This window comes from Barbus barbus (assembly GCF_936440315.1).
Source record: "Barbus barbus genome assembly, chromosome: 12".
NCBI classification, from domain to species: Eukaryota; Metazoa; Chordata; class Actinopteri; order Cypriniformes; family Cyprinidae; genus Barbus; species Barbus barbus.
Genome location: NC_136740.1, coordinates 24,809,313 through 24,832,042, shown reverse-complemented (window position 1 = coordinate 24,832,042; position 22,730 = coordinate 24,809,313). Strand labels below are relative to the sequence as shown.

The 22,730-nt window shown below is 35.8% G+C and overlaps 2 protein-coding genes across 3 annotated transcripts in view; both read left to right on the top strand.

Annotated features, from left to right (window-relative positions):
* tgfbr2b (transforming growth factor beta receptor 2b) overlaps positions 1–4,238 on the top strand; it is a 31,636-nt gene extending 27,398 nt beyond the window's left edge. The window contains exons 6-7 of the mRNA XM_079430871.1: positions 2,399–2,526; positions 3,318–4,238. Coding sequence (XP_079286997.1) covers positions 2,399–2,526; positions 3,318–3,506 — 317 coding nt within the window. The 3' untranslated portion in view covers positions 3,507–4,238. The remainder of the gene's footprint in view (positions 1–2,398; positions 2,527–3,317) is intronic.
* A 9,274-nt stretch (positions 4,239–13,512) lies between these two features.
* Positions 13,513–22,730, top strand: part of LOC306878243 (dolichyl-diphosphooligosaccharide--protein glycosyltransferase subunit STT3B) — a 47,483-nt gene continuing 38,265 nt past the window's right edge. Inside the window, exon 1 of one of the 2 annotated variants that reach the window (XM_079430463.1) lies at positions 13,513–14,072. In XM_079430463.1, the coding sequence (XP_079286589.1) occupies positions 13,810–14,072 (263 nt within the window). In that variant the 5' untranslated portion in view covers positions 13,513–13,809. The remainder of the gene's footprint in view (positions 14,073–22,730) is intronic. The other variant, XM_079430464.1, reaches the window with a different exon arrangement.

Genomic DNA, 22,730 nt, shown 5'->3' with positions numbered 1-22,730 from the left:
CCTGTCTGCACCGACTGACTGTCTCACTTACTGTGATTTATGAACACTTAAATCTCTCGCTCTTTTTTTGTTTGTCAGTGTATAATTTTTTCTGAAATAATTATATAAATTATTTATTAACTATACAACTTTCATAAATCATAGATGGATTAAATGGCTATAGAGTGTGTATGGTTATATATATATATATATAACCATACACGCATATATATCACATAACATCAGATAGAGGGATCAAACTCTAAAAGTGCTGAACTGGTAAAACCTCTGTGTTGAATCACCCAATAATAATATGTGACATTCTGTAGTTTTGTCTCATATTCATCTTTTAATCATATTTGTAAATGTTTTGACTCCACAGCCAACAGAGCAACTTTGTCTTTACTGTTCCAATACTTAGAGGGCACTGTATATTGTGTGTGTGTGTGTGTGTGTGTGTGTGTGTGTTTACACACATATGTATGTGTGTATATATACAGAGAGAGAGTGTGTAGAAATTATTAAACTATTTATTACAATTTTTTTTTTTTTTTACTAATTACTTATTTTTGGAATTAAACTGCTCATTTCACAGTTTGTATTTTATTTATCGTAAATACAATTAAATATTATTTTCACACTTTTTAATTTGACAAAATTACTGCTTGACTGTACATTACATTTACTTTATGTGGAAAAAATCAGGGTAAATATTACACATCTGATATTTCTCAAGCTGCTCGTTATTGACACAGTAATCTCTTTGGTAACCAAGTACCAACTTTAAAAAAAAGTGTATCTTATTGTAGACAGAATTGTTGGTTGATATGATGACATGTCTGTTGGACAGTAATTTTTACATAATTATATAAATTATTTATTAACTTGTATGAATTTTATACAGTTTCAGTTAAAATATATACAATTTATTATCGTGCCTTCATCATTTACTTTTGCTGTTTTATTGTTCCAAACATTGACTTTTAATGTCTTAAAATATGAAAATACATCATAAAAAATAAATGTTTAAAACCATATTAATCTAAACAAAGAGTGAAATAATCAAACCATTCCAACATGTACTGTGTGAAAATGTATTTAAGGTCACATTTTATTATAAAAATAAATGAATAAATACAATAAAAATAAAATAACAAAATAAAATAAGAGAGAGAAGTTTTTTTTTATTTTTTTTTATTTTTTTTTTCCCATAAAAATCTGTCTCAAGAGACATGAAAGCACTCAAGAATGAAGTGTATTCTTTTTTCCCAGACAGAGACTTAGACAGGCAGGTCTGTGGAGGTAGCAGACGGTTAATCTGAAGGGGAAACTCTAGGAAAAAAGTGCTTCCCTGGATACTTCTAGCTGGGCCTGGGGTGTGAGGCCTCAGCCAGCAGGACATCTGTTCCCAAAAACCACGGCATTCTTCACATAGCGAGTGCATTTGAGTAGCTCAGCCCCTTGAGCAAATCAGGACATATAGAAAAAGCAAGAAAGACCCAAAAAGAAAGATGCTTGGTGACTTTAATGTTGCAGACAGCCATGTGTCCTCGTCTATGGACTGCACGCATGTTAAGCTCCGATTTAGTCCGTTTTACCACCATTAGGTCAGACCCTCACAAGGGGCACCGAGGACAGCACAAATAGCACCGTAGGGGCGGGAGTATTTTGTTTAAGAGTTGAAACAGGGGAAGTCCACTTGTCAAAAACAGGATGCGTTCACTTGTGGAGTCAGCTTCTCCGCAGGGGCCCAATCACAGTCCTCCACTTCCTGTCCCAGGCTGCATGCTGGCCTAGCCCCTTCCTGTGGGTCCAGAGTGCTGGGCAATAACCACAAAACACACTCTCCAATCAAGAGCAAACCGCTCCAAAATAAACGTACTCATCCACCATCATTTGCAGTAATGGATTTTATACTGGCCAAGAAGAGGACAATAACTGCTGTTTTATGATGTCTCTGGCTGTTTTTGGGAAACTGGAGGTTTTGGTGTTTCGTGCAGATTTTTTCGCACCCTGTGTGTGTTTGTGTGTTATCTATAGCTGGCTCTGGTCAAGTACTTGGCCGTGGAGGCTGAGGACAGATATATGATTGGGTCTCTGCAGCTGCAAGTTTCACAAGGTCTGGAAAATATGTTTTTGGAGCTTGTGAACAAAACAAATGACCCACAAACTCAGCATTGTTCATTGTTGCCGTTCTGATGGAGAAACTGATTTCGTCCCATTTTTCTCCAGATGCCACATTTAAATTTTTTTCCATATATAACAACCGGAGCAAATGAAACATGCGTTCTTTCCCCATTCAGGGCTTTCTTCCAGCTTCTAGTTTCAAACCTCAGTACTTCTCACGACCAAATGCTCTTCAACAATGATTCTTCATGCTGTCAGATTATCTGATCGTCTCATGTGTGTGTCTTTGCAGAGGTTAAGGATTACGAACCTCCATTTGGCTCGAAAGTCCGAGAGCACCCCTGTGTGGAGAGCATGAAAGACAATGTGCTGAGAGACCGGGGCAGACCAGAGATCCCCAACAGCTGGTTGAAACACCAGGTAAAAGTTGCATTTTGATCTCAGAACATGGTAAAGACAGCATACTAGCAGAGAGACAAGCAACTCCTTTGGGGAGCTTTTGGAAAAAACATACAGTTTTTCTTTGAAAAAAGCTTTTGGGGTTGGTAAGAAGTTTTTTTTCTTTTTTTTTAAGAAATTAATATTATTATAAAGCAAGGATGCAATGAATTGATCAAAAGTGAGAGTAAAATTTTTTTGAACTTCAAATAAATTTTATGTTCTTTGCTATTCTTTAAGATATATTAAAATAGAAAAAAAAATTATAATATTTCACAATGTTTCTGTTTTATTATATTTTTGATCAAATAAATGCAGCCTTGGTGAGCATAAGATACTTTTTTTTTTTTTTTTTCAACTTACATAAAAAATTGCACACATTTTTACACAATTTTGTGAAATTGTTCTGCAAACAATGTGTATCTTATGTAATTTTGCTTCCCATGTTTATGTGTCTAGATTTAATTTTGTGCCGTTAAATTTGACTTTTTATTGGTTTGACTGTCAAACTGACCTCAAACCTTTGAAATGGTAGTGTATATTGACAAAAAGAGGGGGGGGGGGGGGGGGCACCAGGGATAAATAGAGTTTAGAACCCAAAGATGTTGATTAGATAAAATAACTATAGTTGATTAGTGGAGTAAAAATCCTAAATATTCAAAGAATTATGCAAATGACATAAAATATTGACTATGAACTAAATATTGACTATTACTATAATAAAACACTATACTGTAGGAAAATACATGAACAAACACTTGTTTCATCTCCAGGGTGTAGCTGCAGTCTGTTCCACCATCAATGAGTGCTGGGATCATGATCCTGAGGCCCGGCTCACGGCGCAGTGTGTGGCCGAACGCTTCAGCGAGATGGACGATGACCTAGATAAGTTGTCCACCTGCAGCAGCTCCGAGGAGAAGATTCCAGAAGATTGCTCCGTGAGCGTGAGCGATGACAAATGAGAGAGAGAGAAAGGCCAGTCTGACTTGCGCTCTCTCTCTCTCTCTCTCTGCAGAAACTGAATGTTTGGATCCTTCCAGTGAGGTGGAGTGGAAGAATATGGCCTTTTCATAAAGCTTTATGTTTCATAACCAAAGATTTCATGCACTTTATCAGATTATGCATAGCTCACACTGAGGAAGGTCAAGCTATTGAGCAAGAGGAGCTGGACAGATGCTGGTTTTCTCCTCTGACAGCTGACCGAGAGCCAAATGTTATCAGGAATATGTTTCGCTTCAACACTAAAGATTCATAGGAGATTGTAAGACTTTCTACAGATCACGTCAGGATTTTCTGGATTTATGGAAGAATGTGTTAGGTGAGAGATTTGTGTGTGTGAGTGTGTAAGAATACTAGCGTGTGTGTTTTCGAGAAATGTATTTTGCTTGTTAACCAAAGAAAAAGGTATATTGTAAATACAGCTTTCGATATAAAAATCATCCCACACTATTGAGAGAGCCAAAAAAGGGAAGAGTATATACTGCACATACCAAATATGTGTTAAACGAACAGTATTTCTAAGTTCACAAAGTGCCTCATGTTCACACATCCTGTATATTAAATTGTGCCTCTCTTTTACTACTTTATGTAATATATTGTAAATATTGATGATTAAAATACATTTATGTACAGTATTGACACAAAAATGGTTGTTTTTCATTTTCTTTAATACAGCCTGTTGTGTATAAATCTTTGGATTATGAGTGGGATTCATCATTAGACAGTGTTTTTGCTCTCAGCCTGGGAAATTTGTGAAGGCTCCTTTCATATCAATGATGATTGACAGCCAGATTATAATTACCTGTAATTCTGCCGCCGGTTGCAACAGTGTTTTCAGTTAGTCTTAACAAACATTCCATTAACCAGTTGCCATGCCGCTATTTCAGTGTTCTGGGAAACAAACCTCTTAACTGAAAATCAGTCATCAAATATTCCTCGCTTTTCTATACATAAGCCTCAGGGTTTCTACTGCAAGAAAACCTTTAGCTGTTGCTTAATCAAGACATTTATGTGTGAAAGCATCTTTTAGCACATCAGCAGAGTAACAGTGATTTGAATAGATTTCTGTCATTTTCAAAAGAAAACGTTAAATGCACTTTCCCATCCAAACACCTACAGCATGCTGATAAAGTGTTGCTAAGGTGAATTTTAAGTTATTTTAATATTATTTATATGCTATTATATTATTTATGAATTTATTTTTTATATTTTCATTTTATTTTATATTCATTTTTTTGCTTTTGTCATTTTTATTGTTTCATATATTTCCATGTGTCTTCATTGAATTTTAAAAGCATTGAACTTAAACTTATTTGGTTACTGAGACATTTCATTTGTGTTTAAGTTTTGCATTATATTATTTAAGCTTAATAGTTTTAATTTTAGTTAATAATAATAATAATAATGTTTTTAGTGCATTGATGTGGTTGCTATACTGAATATTTAATTGTCCAGGCTCATTTACCCTTTTTTTGTCATCTTATGCAAGACAGCTTTAAAAACAATTAACACTGCTAAATATTTTTTAAGCAATTTACAAAACGAATATCTATTCATCTAACTACATTATAATGTTGCTGCAATGTATAGTATTTAAAAATTATTGACTTAATGTATTTTTAGTTTATTCAGACAAAATGGTATAGAATTTTTATATCGTTATGAATGCATTAAACATTTTTTATGAATTTATTAGAACGAAGTATACAGTTTTAATATCTGTTATTCATGGGTTATTGGCCTTAAACTTGTCATTTTAATTTAGTCAGACAAAATATAACATTTTAATATCTCTTATTTATCGGTTATCAACAAAAAACTCATGTAGTTTTAACTTATTCAAAATAGTATAGGCTATGCAGTTTAAATCTTATCAGTTATCGGCATGAAACTCATGCAAAAATAAAACAAGATTTCTTTTTTATAAAATCAAACTGAGCAACTGAGCAAGCAGTTGTTCATAAGTGTGAGATGGGGCAGACGGCTGTCAAATTGAGTGAAATAATCTCTCTCTTAGACTCTTTTGTAGCGTGAGGTTGTTTGAATTGAGCTCTCACACTGGAGTCCGTAGCGGTTCGTCTGGGCTTTGTTTGGGAGTAAGAGTTTTGAAATTCCTGACCGGGAACGACCGTGACCATAATGACAGAGAGAACGAAGACTGCGCGAGTCCCTCAGATGGGTCATTTCTATCTCCGGCAGTCGCACACACCCCTGTTCCTCTCACCAGCCCTCTTTTCCCTAGTGTCTATTGTTTCTTTACTATTTTAGCCCCTAAACCGCTGGAACGTCTGGGGGGAGAAGCAGACGGCGAAATAAACCTGTATCTCCGGGGCTGAATGGCTATAAATATCCCTCTGTGGCACTGATCTCAGAATAGGATTTATGGGCCCAATTTGAGTCCTGGCATTTGTTGTTGTTGTGGTGTTCTAGAGAGAGCAGAGCTGACCAGAGGAAACCGTTGTGCATCCACATTTTTCTGTCGGGAGAGATGGAGTAAACAGATTAGTCTCTAGTCTCCATTTTCAGAGGTGGCTGTAAATAGCGTGAGTACTAAAATGTATAAATATAATACGCTACCATAAAAGATTTACGAGACCTCAAATATGTGCCTGTGAAAAAACCCCCCCAAAAAAGCATGAAGAATTCATAACAAGTAGCCTATAGATATATGGTAAGTTTTCATTTACTTCATTACATAGTAGCCTAAATATTAAAGTTCATCATTAAAGATTATCATACGCAGTTTAATCGTCAATCTGAAGTAACCTAAATAACAAACTAAAACTGTGCCACTTTACGCAAAACTCTCACACACCACGCAATCCATAACTGGCTCTAAATGCATTTAAACATTTTATTATAGCCTATATTGTAATTTAATTATTTTCTTTCTTTTAATAGGCTATGTAATATTTTTGAAAAACATTGTAAGCTTGCATTTATTTGATGAAAAATACAGTAATATTGTAAAATATTACTACAATTTAAAATAGCCTAGCTGTTTTCTACATAGTCAACATTTGAAGTGGATCAAAACCTTTCATCAAAGTTAAAAAAAAGAACACATTTATTTGAAATTTATTTATTTTACTGTCATTTTTGATACATTTTATGTATCCTTGCTGAATATAAGGATTAATTTCTTTAAAAAAAATAAAAATAAATAATTAAAAATGCCCCATCTTTCCTCTTTAAAGTTCTGATTCAGGTGCCTAGTTTGATTGAATCATTCTTTGCTTCTTTTAGAAACTTACAAAGCATCACGTTTTGTTTGAGTGCCACATATACAGCACCGTAACAAAACTGGCTTTTTAAATGTTGGGCCAGAGGCACTTCTCCAGTTCAGTTGGGCCATGTGCAGGTTGATGTCGTGCAGCCCAGGCTGACTGATAACTATCTGTTTGAAGAGGTTCACCTTTTTTTATGGCATGTCTAGTAGCGAGCCACCATCGGGCTCCGTTTCATCATGCTCTTTGATTGCTGGCGCCACCCGAGGGTACAGAGATCAAATAACAGATAAGCGATAGAAACGGCAAGGGGAACGGTGCACACGGCCCAGACACACCATAGACAATCATACTTGATTCAGAACAAACACAGGTGGAAGGAGCAGGGATAATGACAGGCTGGACAGTTGGAGCACCAATGAGGCTCTATTACATTGTTGATGATCTCTGGGCCGCAAAAGTACTGACAAATGGCTTATTTTATGGCCTTTGTGTTGTGACATAATTTTCATGCATTAAGCACATTTAACATAGTTGTTGTAGTCAAACCCATGGAGTAAACAGCATTAGGTCTGATCCATGTCGCAGCGTATCCTAGCCAAAAATGTCCCTTACTGACATGTAAAATGACCTTTTATGTGGCATTTAGGGGTGAATTTACTGTATCTGCATTAGATGATACCAACGTGAAAATTAATGTAGGCAATGGTGCAACAGTCTCCTATGGATGCACAGAAAACACCAGAAAATCAGTGACCTTCAGTATCTGAAATGACTGTTGAAATAATGAATAAAAGTCCTTATGAAAATAATGTCACAATGCAAAATTCCAAAAAACAACTTTATTTTATTTTTGCACAGAATTTCATATAGACAATGTATTAGTAGTAGTAGTAGTAATGATAATAAGAATTATTTATTTATTCTTTTTTTTTTTAATGTGTGCTCAGCAGGATAACTCATAATTTACAGAAATATGAATCTATAAAATCCAGTTTGAAAGGAGAATTAAATACAAATGGGAATGATCTCATTTGTTTTATTTATTTATTTATTTTTGAATGTGAAATCTGACCTTGCCGTGTTTAACATGACCATTTTAGCTCATAATTTGCTTAAATATGCATATATACAAGCGAGGTTGAAAGAATCAAACTTAAATGACTATTTATTTGATAAAATCTGAATTTGAGGTGTTTCATAGGATAACTCATTCTTTTATCTGATGATTTAGATAATCAAGCCAGGTTAAAAGGAGAATCAAATGCAAATTAGATAAACCATCGAAACCAAAACAAGAAATGAATAGTTGGCCCAGTTCAACACAGATCACCTGGCAGACAGGTAACAGAGGATTTTGTCTTCTTTTTGAACTTCTCACAACTAAATCTCAAATCCTAAACTCTGTATTTCTGCCATCTGCGGCCTGCTCCACAGACATCGCTTGTTTACTCAACTCTTCCGTTCCCAGACTAAACCACTAAATCAAAGCCTTTATTGTCAGAGATCTGAGGATTTGACTTCGTTTTACTCCAGTGAGTGATGTTCCTGAGAAAAATCTGTGTATGAGAGCAGTAGTTTCTGAGGCTGTAGTGAAAACTGCCCTCTGCTGGTCATTATTAAATACCATGGTAAGTAAATATGGTTCAGTACCATTGCATATAGACCTATGTTGAATTCCAACAGTGTTATTGCTGTCTAACATCCATGGTGACAATGCAGTAGTTTTTTCATTTATAAATGTATGGTTAAAGTTTCTCTTTAATGTGTTGTGACTACTTTATTCTGAGTCTTAATTGAGCAAATCCTTCTGTTCTTTTGACCTCCTTAGAAAGAAGAAAAAAGAAAAGACTGGTTACTTCATTTATATCTGATTATGTCCTGCCTAGCTTTGACCACTAGAGAGAGCTGTTCCATAAAAAGAGGGCCATGCAAACATTAAATCTTTAGGAGTGAATATCTTTTGAAACATAATTGCCCTGTTTATTTATCTATTCTATTTACTGAAGTAGATAAAACAGACTTCTAACATGATATTCCCACAATGCCAACCTTCACAATAAATTATTCCTCACTGCAGTATCTACAGGCTTTACAGTCCTAAAATATGTGCTTTAACAATAGTAATTTCATTTGCATTTGCTAAGAGTAGAAACTTTTTTCAACATTTTAAAAACATTATCAAGTAATTAGTCATTTTCCATAGTAGAGTCCAATTCCAGTTTGGTAGAAAGCCAAATCAAAGTGATCATTAGTAATTATGAGCCTGTGCGCTGAGCTCTAGGCCGTCGCTGTAAGTGCCTCGCTGTCTCTACAGATCAGTCTAACATCTTTTCCAGCACTTCTGTCCTCTAGTCCATTATAGTGTTACTGGAGAAGCCGATGAGAAATTGGAAAGCAGTTTTACAGCAGAAGGCCACCTAATGAAGACAAACAGAGCCTTTCCACACCGCTGGTATGTTATTTTGTGAGACATGTCTGCAGATACAGAGATAGATGCCTGTGAGTAGTGGCAGAGTAGATTATGGAGTATGTTATGTTACAGTACAATACAATGCCGCATTCCGGCCACCAATATCTAATAGTGAGACAGTTAGATTTGGAAATAAATAACTCATTAAAAGGCAATGAAGTTGTAAATAAATGAAAAAAAATCCAATAAACTACCTTATATCAATATAGTTTGTTAACCTATGAAATATAAGAAACGGAGAAAAAAATACTACATTTTGATTAGTTCTTGTCCATACAAAAATCACACCATGATGCTTAGGTTTTGAGGGACATAGGTGGTTGCTTACTAGCTTAAAAGTATAGCTCACTCAAAAATTATTCCATTCATGTCATCTGGATGACTTTCAAGTTTAACTTTATTATGAACAATACTATTTTTAAATTTGATGAAATATATTTTAAAAATAATATTTTACTCTAAAACTGCATGCAAAAAAGTTGTGTTCTCAAAACATGTCTCAAAAATGACATGGTGACAAGGTGATGTCTCAAAAATGATCTTTTAGTTAGATTCTTTTTTTTTTTTTTTTGGTGCAAACAATAGTACAAAACATTTCCACCATTTAATCATTTTAAATCATGGCCATGTTTGTTTGGCACGTGCCAAAACCTTGATAAAGTTTGTACCATTTTCAGGCAAAACATAAAATGTTTCATCCAAAAATTAAACAGCACCAGAGGATTAAGTTAAAAAGAGGCTGCAACCAAAAGTCTGGAAATGATGTAGAAATGTCTTCTTTTGTGCCCCACAGTAGAAAGAGGTTAGGAAGGACATAATGGTGAGTAAATAATACATTATCCCATAAGAGCCCATAACCCAAAATCTCAGGTTCCTCCTTCAATGTATGTCTTACCTGTTTTATTGACGATTTTCAAGTATGATTTCTTTACTTTTTACTTTACTTTACAGAAACATCTGTCTTTAACAACCTGCACAATTTGAGATGTCATTTATGTCTGTATAGCACAAACAGAGCACTGACTTTGAATATTTATGAATGAACCACTAATAAACTAGCAAATGAATGATTAATCAAAGTGAGCACTTAATCTGAGACCCCGGCATCAGTAGATTCTTCTGCCAATAGCTGTAGCTGTCTTCAGAGAAGACGTTGTGATCTTAGCTGGATAAGTCACAATAAATGAACACACATGAGAATAGCAGTCTTTTTATTCTGCTGAACAGACACACACTCAGCCTCATTATCTGCCTTCATCCCAAACAACTGATATGAGTCATAAGTCACATCACTTCTAAACTCTTCATACACAGGTTTTTTTGCCAAAACTTTCAGCACTCATTCTCCTGTAGAGACAAAGAAACCACAGAAGAAAAAAAAAGAGAAAGAAACAATAGTTAGAAGTGGATGTTAATGTCAGATTGCAGCGGGTAATTGCCTTGGCATTTAAATAAGAAGGGATCTTCTGGAATTACTGAAATGTTCCTGGTGCCATTCTCTAGGAACACAGCTCCTTTTAAAATAAAATAAAAGGCTGGCACCAAGAAGACCAGATAAACAAGAGCACCATGAGCACACCACAAAAATGTTCTTAAACTGTATTTATATTTTCCTTCCAGCAGAAATATGTAAACATCCCAAAACCAGGGTACACTCTTAAAAATAAAGGTGCTTAAAAGGTTCTTCACAGCGATGCCATAGAAGAACTATTTTTGGTTCCACAAAGAACCGTTCAGTCAAAGGTTCTTTAAAGAACCATCTCTTTCTTATCTTTTTATAATCTAAAGAACCTTCTTTCACCAGAAAGAACCTTTTGTGAAACAGAAAGGTTCTTCAGATGTTAAGGATTCTTTATGGAACCATTTAGACAAAAAGGTTCTTCTATGGCATCATGAAGCAATTTTATTTTTAAGAGTGTAAATTAGAAGCAAAAGAGCATATATATATTTTTTTTAGTTCAGTATAACCTTTAAACTATATTGAAAACAATAAGTGTCTAAATAAATAAATAAAATGCAACCTAGTCTTAACAGCAACAACTTCACTTATTTATTCTTTTTAATGATACATTACTCTGTTTTCATCATTTAGCATATATTTGTAGAGGGCTGATAGTTAAATGAAAGATTATTCATATTGTTTTTAGTCAGGTGGTTGCTGTGTACTGGCATCATGGAAACTGTGGGTGTCAGCAGAGGTACATTGAGGCTGTTCCAAAACAGACTGGAAAGACATTTGACACCTTTGAAAAGGGCATTTGGCAAAAGAGATTAGTTCTTGGATGCTATAAGCATCTATCCAAATACATTTTCCACTGCAGTTTTGCTGATAAAAAGAACATATGCAAGGACTTTTATATTCAAATACTGCAAGGCACAACTAATTTTTCCTTCCACAGAGGAAACTTACTAACATCTGTTGGGTGTACAATATAACTAAAGCCACATGTTTTTTGTTCAGATGCTTACAGAAAAGACAAAAATCAATTGGCTTAAATGCATCAATTGATTTTTCAATGCAGTGATATTGACACATGCTTAATGTTGGATATTGTCTGCCGAGACAGATACCTTGCACTGTGGATAGAGTCATGTTTAAATAGACCAAAGGTTTAACTTTTGGTTTAGTGGTCACTGTTAAACACCACAACTGCAATGTCTCATTAATGAATAACTTGAATATGCTTTAAAATCAGACCAATCCAAAAAAAAAGTGGTTACAAATATAATTTATATGGAAATGTGTGCGTTAATAAGTGTTTTTAAACATTAAATCTTGTCTTGCTACACTGTAACAGAAGATGTTCTGGAACTGATATATTCTACCACTGTCCCTGTGATGTCTCATGAGCTGATCTGCAGCAATTTCTGCATGCTGGTCTGAAAAAAACCTTGAAAAAGCTGTATGATCTATACTGCATGTAGTTTTTGAAAAACTGTGTTTCAAGCAAACATAACCTTGCAGTGGTTGAGTCTAAAACTGGGATCATGTTTTAGGGAGATACAGGAGAATATGAGACAGCCTGTTCAAGGCAAAGAATTCCCTTTGTGAATTTCAGATCACCATCCTGTACGGTAATGTAGCATACTATATTTAAAAAATATATATTTTGATTTATCATAGGATATATATATATATATATATATATCCTATGATAAATCTTGTGCCAGCTTTATAGCCTAAATATAAATATTTAAGAGCATACTGCTTTAAAGTGTTTGGATATATATATATATAATATATATATATATATCTTAAATATTTATATTTAGGCTATAAAGCTGGCTTTAAACAATAGTGCTTGCAGGTGCTTGAGAATGTCATTACACATGAAAACCATTTTATTTATTTATTTAGCCATGATTTGTTTTCAGTGACTTCTGGAAAGATTAGCTGATATGGCTTTTGTAAATTGTTCAGTCATTTAGATTTAATGACAAATTGCAGTTGTTTTGAGTGCAGCTTAACTCGCTAACATATCTTATGCAATTTTGCTTCTCACTTACATTTGTCTTTGTTTATGATGATTACATGTTCTAAAATATAAATACAGTTTAAGAACATTTTTGTGGTGTGCTCAGGGTGTTCTTGTGCCATGTTAAATCTTTTCACTGCTGCAGCTTCAGTTTATTCAAGGATTATTGCGCAATATTTGTTCATATTGTGTCCAAAAGCAGGCACGTGACAAACACAGGCATGCAATAATGCAGTATACCTGTAATGTAGCATGCATGCCAAACAGTTTAGCTTTATTTAGTCATCCTCATATCGTTTCATCCCTCATTATTGAAACACAAAAAGTGGTCAGTTTCTTGCATTGCTTCTTTAATCTTATCATTAATTTGCTAGTCACTAAGGCAGTCATTGCGTTTAAAATCTCGACATGAAGGTGAGTAAGTTGCTTTTCGACATAAAACGCAATAAATTTCAGGCCTAAACTTTATGTCGTGATGTCAAATCAATTGCTTCACATCTGCATGAAAACTTAGTTTGCGTAGTGGCCTGTATGAAGGCAGCATTTTTTCGATGCAAATTTCATTTATTTCATTAGTGTATCGCGCACAGCGCCGCGACGGTTCTTCATGCTGATTGGCTCAAACGAGTGTCCGTTCCTTAAATCCAGAGTCACGATTGGCCAACCTCCTGTCAACGTTTTTACGTTTGTGTTTGTCAACGTTCGAAGCTTTGCGTGCTCTCATTGGCTGATCCACGGTTTCCTTGCAGCGGATTGGCTGAAGGATGACCCGCCTTGTTCTACCTGTCTCGTTATGAGAGGCTGAAAGAGTCTTCCTGCTGTATGGAGCAGAACCGCCCTATCACCCCCCCCTCCAACAGTGGATCTCGTGTGCCGACTGCCGAGTGGTACAAGCCGGTTAGCATGCCACTCAGACGCGGAATCTACTGCAAATAAATCCAGATTGTTCATACACAACGCCAAATACGTTACCTGCAGTTGGAGCGAAGGCCTGGTTGCGCAGAAATATTGGCGCCGAGGAGGGAGCGGGTTGGTGGAAAGAGGGGTGCGTGGCGGTGGGAAGTGCTCTTCTAACCAAATCCTCCAGAACATGGCGGAGCACCACACCGCCTCCGACTGCAAGCACAAAGCCAGCTCCAACGCCGGAGGGTCGGTCTCGGGCAACGGACGGCCCAACTCCCCGGCTGGAAACGGCGGCAGCGGAGGAGGCCTGTCCGGGGGACTGACGCAGCCGGCGGGATGGCAGTCTTTGCTGTCGTTCACCATTCTCTTTCTGGCCTGGTTGGCAGGGTTCAGCTCGCGACTTTTCGCAGTTATTCGCTTCGAGAGCATCATTCACGAGTTTGACCCTTGGTGAGTAGAAAGGCGGGCGGGTTTGTGGCGCATTTTTAATTTGACGTTTGGAGATGTTATGCACGATTAATCTCGCTGTGAGTGGAGTGCATGATAGTCAAAGCTCCTGCGATCCTCCATTCACTTCAGCGTAATTGTCTCAGGAAGCGTTTTGTCTGTAATTTTGACACGTAACGTTAAGTTAACCGCATGGCAGCTGCCCTCCATTTTTTTTTTTTTTTTTTTTTTTTTTTTTTTTTTTAATTAATATAATTCCAGATAAATAAAAATTGATTGTGGTCGTGCTTGCGCTAGCAACGTGCTGTTTTAATTTAGCTTTACGGTTGATTACGATCTGTTGAGGTATAATGAATATTACAGCAAGGTGTCGTAAAACTCCAAATGAGGAAATGAACTATTCTATCTGTTTATTTTAAGTTTTGGTTAATGGCAAGTCGTTTTAGCATTATTCGTAAAAATGTCCTACAATGTACTTTGTTACTGTTGCTTATTGTTAATTACTAGTAGGTAATTCAATAGCTAACTAACGTCATTAGTCCTAGTAGTATATTTTCAATTATTTATTACATACTAGAGCATACTAGTTCGACAAATAGTCACTGTCATAATAGTTAACTATTAATTGTAATGCACAATAGTACTATTGTCTAGCCAGTTAGTACTGGGAAAACAGGAACTAGTTACCAAGTACATGTTCTTATGATTGGTAAATGCTAAAACTGTAATGGGTACTATTTAGAAGTTAGTAGTTTATCTGAACCACACATTACCACAGTATACACTGACAAATTTGCACTAACTAGCAGCTACTGTTTGGATAATGAATAGAAACAAAGGATTAAGTACTGGTATCTAGCAAATGATATTTACTTAAACTGAACAAATATATTTTCACTGTTTGGTCACATACATTTAATATGGATCACTGTTACTGTTACCTATTGTTAATCAATAGTGACTATAAGCTTACCCGTAACAATGAGTGGTATGGGTCACTGGTAATTAAGTTTTAGTAACAGTATTAGTTAAGATTTGAGTGTTAAAATGACTCTTAATGTTTGCATATGTTGCGTATTCATAAAATATCCCTATGTTTCATATCAATGTCAGATTTACAGATGAGTGTAGTTCTCTTGATCCGCAGAGCTGTCAAATACAAGCTCTTAACTTCTGCTTTAGAACTAATGCTGTGTTTTTAGCACTAAAATGTTTAATCCATTCATGAATAATAGGTTTGAATTAAACCCCTTGTGCAGCAATTACATCCAGTTGAGACTCAAAAGCGTTCACTTCCCTTTTCTTTAACGTATAGCTTACTGTCAATTATTTCCTCATGCCCTCTTTTAAGAGCAGTGAAGAAGTACCAGTTTATGAAAGTCTGTTATATAAAGTCTCAAGGTGGTATATGAGGCTTTGTGAATTTAGGTCAACTTCTGATTTTATCATTATTGGAAACTTTATGGTCACGCTTCTCACCATGACCGATTCTTTAAATGCAATAATTGTATAATCAGGCGTGTGTTATATTGCATTTTAGCAGTACTGCCACGTCTAGCATATGGAGAAAATAACAGCAGGACCATCCTCCTTTCACAGTATGATCCCAATTTTCAGATTTACCATCATTACTGCTTATGTTGAGGGTCATGGTGCTCTGCATTCATTAGTCTGAACGGAGGATCAAAGACTGTTATCTGTTATCAAACTCTGAACCTGCTTACTAGGCTAAAACTAATGATATTCAACAGAAGAACATCTTCATGCAAAGCAGGTGAACATGCTAGAGTATAGTTTTGTCTGCCAGTCATGGGGTTAGGTTAAGCGTGGACAAAGGTAAAGTTTGGCCATTACAAGTGAAGTACCTGAAAATATTTGTCTGAAACAGCACAAAAAAGTTGTCAGTTACAGTTTAATAGTCCTCAAGGGCCTGAATCACTGACTGTTTACTGAGTGCTGCTTTATTTTTCAGCTGAAATATTGAGAGGTGGCTCATCGCTGAAGAACTTTACTACCAATTGTTTATTTTATTTTTTTAATTACGCATATGTTTAAATACAAATATAGGTTTTGGTTTTCAGCTAAATGAAAACTTCTGTAAAAAATAAATTGATGCATCATGGAACACACAAACTCTAATGTGCGATTTGTTTTAAGAAATACAAAAAAATGCTGGTATGATTTTGGTGGTTTATTTGGGCAGTGATCTAAAATAGTGCATATTTATTTTTTATCTTTATTACGAGTTCCACTATTGTGAAATCTAGTCATAGACTTGGCACTTTTTGTGGATTTTGTATCACAATATGTATACAGTATTACATTTCAATATTACGCAGATTTGTGTTTGTTGGTATTCATATCCTTAGTGTCGCCGTGTTTTCTTGATCTAGCAAACTCTGATCTGATTGACTGAATTGATGCAACTTTCTGGAGTTAGGGCACACAGGGTTGTTGCTTTTTTTTTTTTTTTCTTGCCTGTCTTGAATGAAACATGTTTTCAGCATACCTGGCTGATGCAACAAGCTCTTTTTTTAGCTTGACATAATCACTGTATTGGCCAAAGTTTGCAACATTTGTGTCTTTGAGATGTTTGAAAGATATTCAGAAATTGGTTTGGGGCACCTAGTAACTAGGCCTCCATAAGCAGAACTGAAATTCCTCTGTGTGGTCTATTATTGTGGTCCCTGAACAAAACAACACAAAATAAACTGTATTTGGTTGCTTTGTGTTGGCCAGACAGCTTGTTTGTGTAGGAAGTAGTTTCTGCAGTCCAGTAGGAACGCCTACTAGCAAACAACAGCACAGAGACTTGACAACCTCCAGCCATTTAATATCTATATGTGTGAACACCCCTTAAATCTGCACATGGCCATTGATATGCGTGTTCAAGAATGCGCTCTCATTGGCTCTATGGAATGGAGACATAAATGGACTGCACCACTTGCATGAGTAGATTTAATTAGCAAACGGGGCATTTCTGTTTGCTAATGGGCTTTCTGAATTTTATTGGGATGGTTTTTTTAAACCATTTACATATAATGGCTCAGCCAACCGTGCTTGTGTCATTAGCCCATTTCCATTCAGAGCATTCATAAAACACACAGCAAACCTTGAAATGGCATGATCATTTATTTAGCATGATGCTACTTTGTGATGCTATTGCACACTTGGGCACGTCTGTTGGCATCTGTTAATGCTGAAGTGTTTTGTGTGCTTTCTTTAAACATTAAAATTAATTCTCCTGTCCCTGCTTGTTTGAGCAACATAACAGTAGAATTGGTTGAACCAATTGCATAAATGTGAGAAATCTGTTTGGCCAAACAATGTCCGATGTGTTAATATCAATTTGTCTATGCTGTGTATTTTTAAGCTTGTGTCATCTTTTTGTGCAGTTGGAGTGCATTCAAGCGGTCTCTAATGTAACCCATTGATTGTATTTTTAAGAATTAAATCTGCGTTTGTTCATGCTGTTTATTTTGCTGTGCATAAGAGACTGTATTCTTGTGATTCATAGTGTTTACCTTTTGTTTGCCTGCACACATGCGACTGTCCTCTCAAGTGTGGCATTGACACCTCTCAAGCTATTGTGCTCTCTTTCAGTAATCTACGCAGGAGGAGTTTTTCTTTTTGGCTGGCAGGCGTGCATTGGCTCAGATTGATTTTCCAGCTCTTTTAGTCATATGAATGTTGAGAAGCTTTTAACTGAGTGTGAGTGCTCAAGTCCCTTTCTAGAGGTTGGGATGCAGGTCCCTCTGGGTTATTGGTTTCCTGGGCTCGGTCTTGGATCTGAGCCTGCTGAAATTCACTGGTCATTCAGCATGCAAAATATTTTGATAATATATTGTAGGACTTCAACCTTAGAAAACTTGTAACATGCTGAAATAAACACCTACAGGCTTTTGAAATGTAATGTTACCTGCAGTTGCACCAGGTGATGGAGTTTTGTCTGAATGCTGGTTTCAAATGCTGAAGGGAGGTTTATTAACCCTGTACCTGTAAATAACGCCGTTTAAAATGGGTTGGAGCCTGACCGAGCATCGTAAGTGTTTGGAAACTGCAGTAGCTCTGAGAGCACCTTACTTTAAAATGCTTTGGTCAAACTTGAGCTTCATTGATTTGAGTTCAAATGAGTAATTGTTTCATGTCCAGATAATTTCAGTGCAACACACACACTTTGGTTCTCTGGGTGTCTCATTTAGATCCAGCACACTGCCCCGAGCTTGCTCTGTCCTTTCTCACTTTTGAATGCTGGAGTGCTGTGTTTCCTCTTCTGCTCTTCTACTCTAGTGTATTCTATCTATTGTTTCTCTCTCTCTTGCTTTGGCTTGTGCACTTCTATCAACCTCTTAAGGCAAATAACAAAGCCTGCTATTAGGGCTGGAATGAAAGTCAAAATGTCAACCGGTAGTTTTTTTTTAATATGCTATATATATCGGGGAAGGCGTACTGTTGCTTCTGTCAGTGGGCAGGAACCATTTACATTACTCGCCGACTTTTGTTACATGTGAATAAAGTGAAAATACATAGGAAGACATGAATGAGTCAGAAAGAAAATGAATGTGATTATGGTGCCACAGACATATATTTACAGGTTATTTGACAGCTTTGGATGTGGCTAATTAAATCACTATATATAATTATTAGTTATAAAGTTTATAATTTCTCAATTTGTCTTATCTGCCTAATGAGCTGAGCTATATTTAATATTTATAAATATATATTTCAGCTGATTAGAAATAAAATATTGTCTGTTGACTTAATATGAATGAGAGAATATTGCAGTATTGTCAGGTAAAATATTGCCACACTGTGAAGTCGTTTTTTTTTTTTTCCCATCCCTTGTGATATTAAATGAATCATACCGTGTAATAAGTTTGATATCATTTTGCCCACGTCTAACCCCTATGTTCTGTTTGCAGCTCTTTTTTTTTCTGTTGCACAATGCAAAGCTTTTGCTTTTCCCCCATTTTCTTTGAATCCCGTCTTATCTCCGTCTCCGCTCTCTCTATCCATATGGCATTATCCATCCACCCTTGTGTTAATTGAGCTTTCATCCTGTATCTCCCTGACCGGGGCTGCATTGTCTGTGACGGGCATTCTGATCTGAAGAAGCATTTGAGTGCCGCTTATCTCTGAGCCGCCTGTGGAGTTGAGCTGCTCTCTTGTATATCTGAATGAGATTCTACTTTTATTGGAGCATATGAGGAGAATTATAATGTTTCAGGGACCACAGGGCCCTTGTTGCCTCTGGCTGGCCTTGAATATAAGTCGTCGTATTAATTAGTCTCTAAAAGGAGTAGAGGAGACCAAGCACCGGTCATCATTTTTTACTGTGCTTGGCATAACCTGTTCAAGGCATTGTTAGAGAATAGAGGGAAGTGCCGTGATAATTAGGATGGTTTAAAATGTCATCAGTTATTGTATTGCTGTTTATCTGTCTAGTTGGCATCGACGATGCCACTGCAACTCGATCTAGGTTCATGAGCTCTTCATATTTGTCTCTAATAGCCAGTTTATTAATATTATTACTTCCTGTTCAGCTGACCTCGTCTTGAGCGTTTCAGCGTTTAGCAGCCTGGATCAGAGTTGTCAGGCTGTGGAAGTTGACCATCTCATTTGCTTTTTTAAAGTCTTCATGTTGTCTGTGTAGGAAATGTTAATGTTATTTTAATTGTTATAGAATATTAATGAGAAAATATAATAATTACATTATTTATAAGTTTAATTATAATTTATAATTCTCTCTTTGCATATTATTTTAATCCAAAAAATACAAAATTTAAATTTCTACCTATTATTGCTTAAAGCCCAACAAATAATGCCAGATCAATATATCAGCCGATATTTGGCATTCTTTAAATATTGGCATCAGCTTTGTGTTGGAAGCGGGACTTTTATTTTGACAGTGCTGAGAACAGAAAGCTCCTGATCTTCATCTTCATTAGCTTACGGTCTCTGTTAAACAGTTCTGTCTAATAAATTATAAGGAAGCAGTAAAAGCATTATTTGCAAAATTAGTTTTGTTGTCATTACTTTAAAAAATGATTCCTAGTGCGTGAAGACTTGCTGCTTTATTTTTGAAAAACCGATAGCAAAAAGTTGCCATCTAAAGGATAAATATATTTATTTTTAAGTTTTTTATAAAGTTTACATTTTTCATAATCCATTTTAGTTTTTTTTTAAATGTACATTTAATTTCAGCAATTATGTTTTTACTATATTTACATTGTGTGATGTCATGCATATATATAGGCTATTTGCGATTATGGGTCCACCACTGCTAATAAATAATTAGTAAATTTCGTTTTTTATAAATAATTTAATGTTTAATAAAATGCAAATCATCATTCTGACTTACAAACATATGATGCAGAAAATAATGTTTCTGTTGGAGCTGGTGACAATTTTGGCAGACCAAATATCAATCTGAACTACTTGGCATGCAGGAACAAAATCTTTGTTGTTATGCCCTGCTTTATACTTAAATCTGGTATATCGCCCACACTGAAATGGAAGTAAAGTTTTAGTTTGTTATTTGTTCCTGTAGCTTGGCTAGTTGTGTCTGTAGCCTTCTCCCACTCAAGTTTCATTCATGCAGTGTCATCTCTGTTTGAGGTCAAAGTGGAGCAGTTAACGGTCCAATTGGCTGTAAAAACATGATTACGAGGGCAGGTCGTTTTTTTGTTTTGTTTCATACTGTAGGAGTCTTTCACCTTAACTTCTCCTGCTTATTGAAAACCGCATGTGGTCCATAAGTTTGCTTGCAATGTAATGTTCCCCCCGCCCATTGATATCTTATGATAGTTCACAGCTGTACAAACTCCTAGATTTATAATGCTCAAACAAGGGGTGCAAGGGCGGTTGGTTATGAAATGAAATATATATATATATATATATATAATATATATATTTTTTTTTTAAGGTCTCCTTCCAATAATGTTGTCGTTTTCAGGTTTGGGAGGATAAAACAACTATATTTCTATATTTTACTATATTTCAGGAGGATGATTGCTTTGTGTATGAAACAGACTGAAATTTAGGCTAAGTTTTCATTTACGAATTCATTGTTCTTTTTGAGTCTTTTCCTTCCAAAGAATCAGTTCACAAATCTGAATGATTCATTCCTTTTCATTTTGAGTTCAACCATTAAATTGCAGTCTTTTTTTATACACAGACATATCATATCAGAAGAAAGTAGGTCAGAACAACATGAGAATAAGTAAATGATGAAAGATTGTCATTTTTAAATAAACTCTTCTTTTGTAAGCCATTGTGAATTTAACTCTTTGTTCATTGACATAAGAAGACCTAGTTCATCTGCGCCAAGTAATTATCGGTGACAATTAAACATAGATAGGGGATCATTAGCAATTTTCAGAGGACTGATACAAAGAAATCTAGTTTAGGAAAAACTAGGGCTGTGTATTGGCAAGAATCTGGCGATACGATGCGTATCACGATACAGGGGTTGTGATACAACATATTGGGTTATTTTCTTATTTTAGGAATAGGATATATATATATATATATTTTTTTTTTTTTGGAAAGCTGTCATTAAGAACACACCACCATATGCAAACCTTAGCAAAAAAAATAAAAATAGTTTAACCAGAACACACTGGGATCTGCATTTGCAATAATCAGTCCCTATAACATTCAACATTATTGAACCACTTTTTGTGCAGTACGAGTAAAGGGGGGAATATTCAAGTGCTTGCATGATTCTTTAGTTAAATGTATGTATAAAATATATTTTATAAAAAGATAAAAATATATTTATAGACTCTACTTTAAAGTTTCAGTTTAAGTTTACAATTGTGACATGCAATGTCATAAACAAAAAATTACATCTGCTTAATATCACTGAAATAAAGTGCTTGCGGGATTCCTAAAGAAAACAAAACGATAGTAAAACAATCAAATAAATACAGATGTTAAACATTCTCAGAACTTTTCAACTTGGATGTCACCGGTTTTTCAGTTTGTATTTATGTTCCGCGTGGAATCGCAGAGACCGCGACGCGAGCACTGTCCCAACTGCACAAAACGCCCCTGAATTACAGAAAGCTGCAGCTGCACAGCGACTCTACCGCCCGCCGCGCAAAGGCTCTTCAACACGGGACGTGGCAAGCGGCAAAACCGAGGTTGCGCTAGCGCCGCGGTCCCGGGTCGGACATTATCACAAAAGCCCAAATGGTGCCACACTTCAGCTTTGTACACCGAAATGAGAACTGGAACGATTCTTTCATCCTCCATTACTGGTAGCGAACTATATTAACGCTAACATTAGTGGAGTGCCCTGATGCTAGTATTTCCTGTCACCTGTTTCAGTTCAGAGATGAAGACTAGCGGTCGGGATATGAACTCAAAACGAAACAACTGCCATGAATCTTGTATGATTTTAATTTTTTTTTTAATATCGGTATTCCGTTTTGGAGAATCGATACAGTATCTCCAAACAAAATATCACGATACTCACATGTATATATTTTCTTACACCCCTAGGAAAAACATAGCAGTCTCCGTTTCTGGTTAATTAAATGAAAGATTCAAAGTAAAACTGATTACCAAAATTATTGCAAAAATTAGGTTTTCTAATCTGTCATCACACAGTGATATGCTAAATATTAATCGCTGTGGTTTTTCGGCCCACTTGGG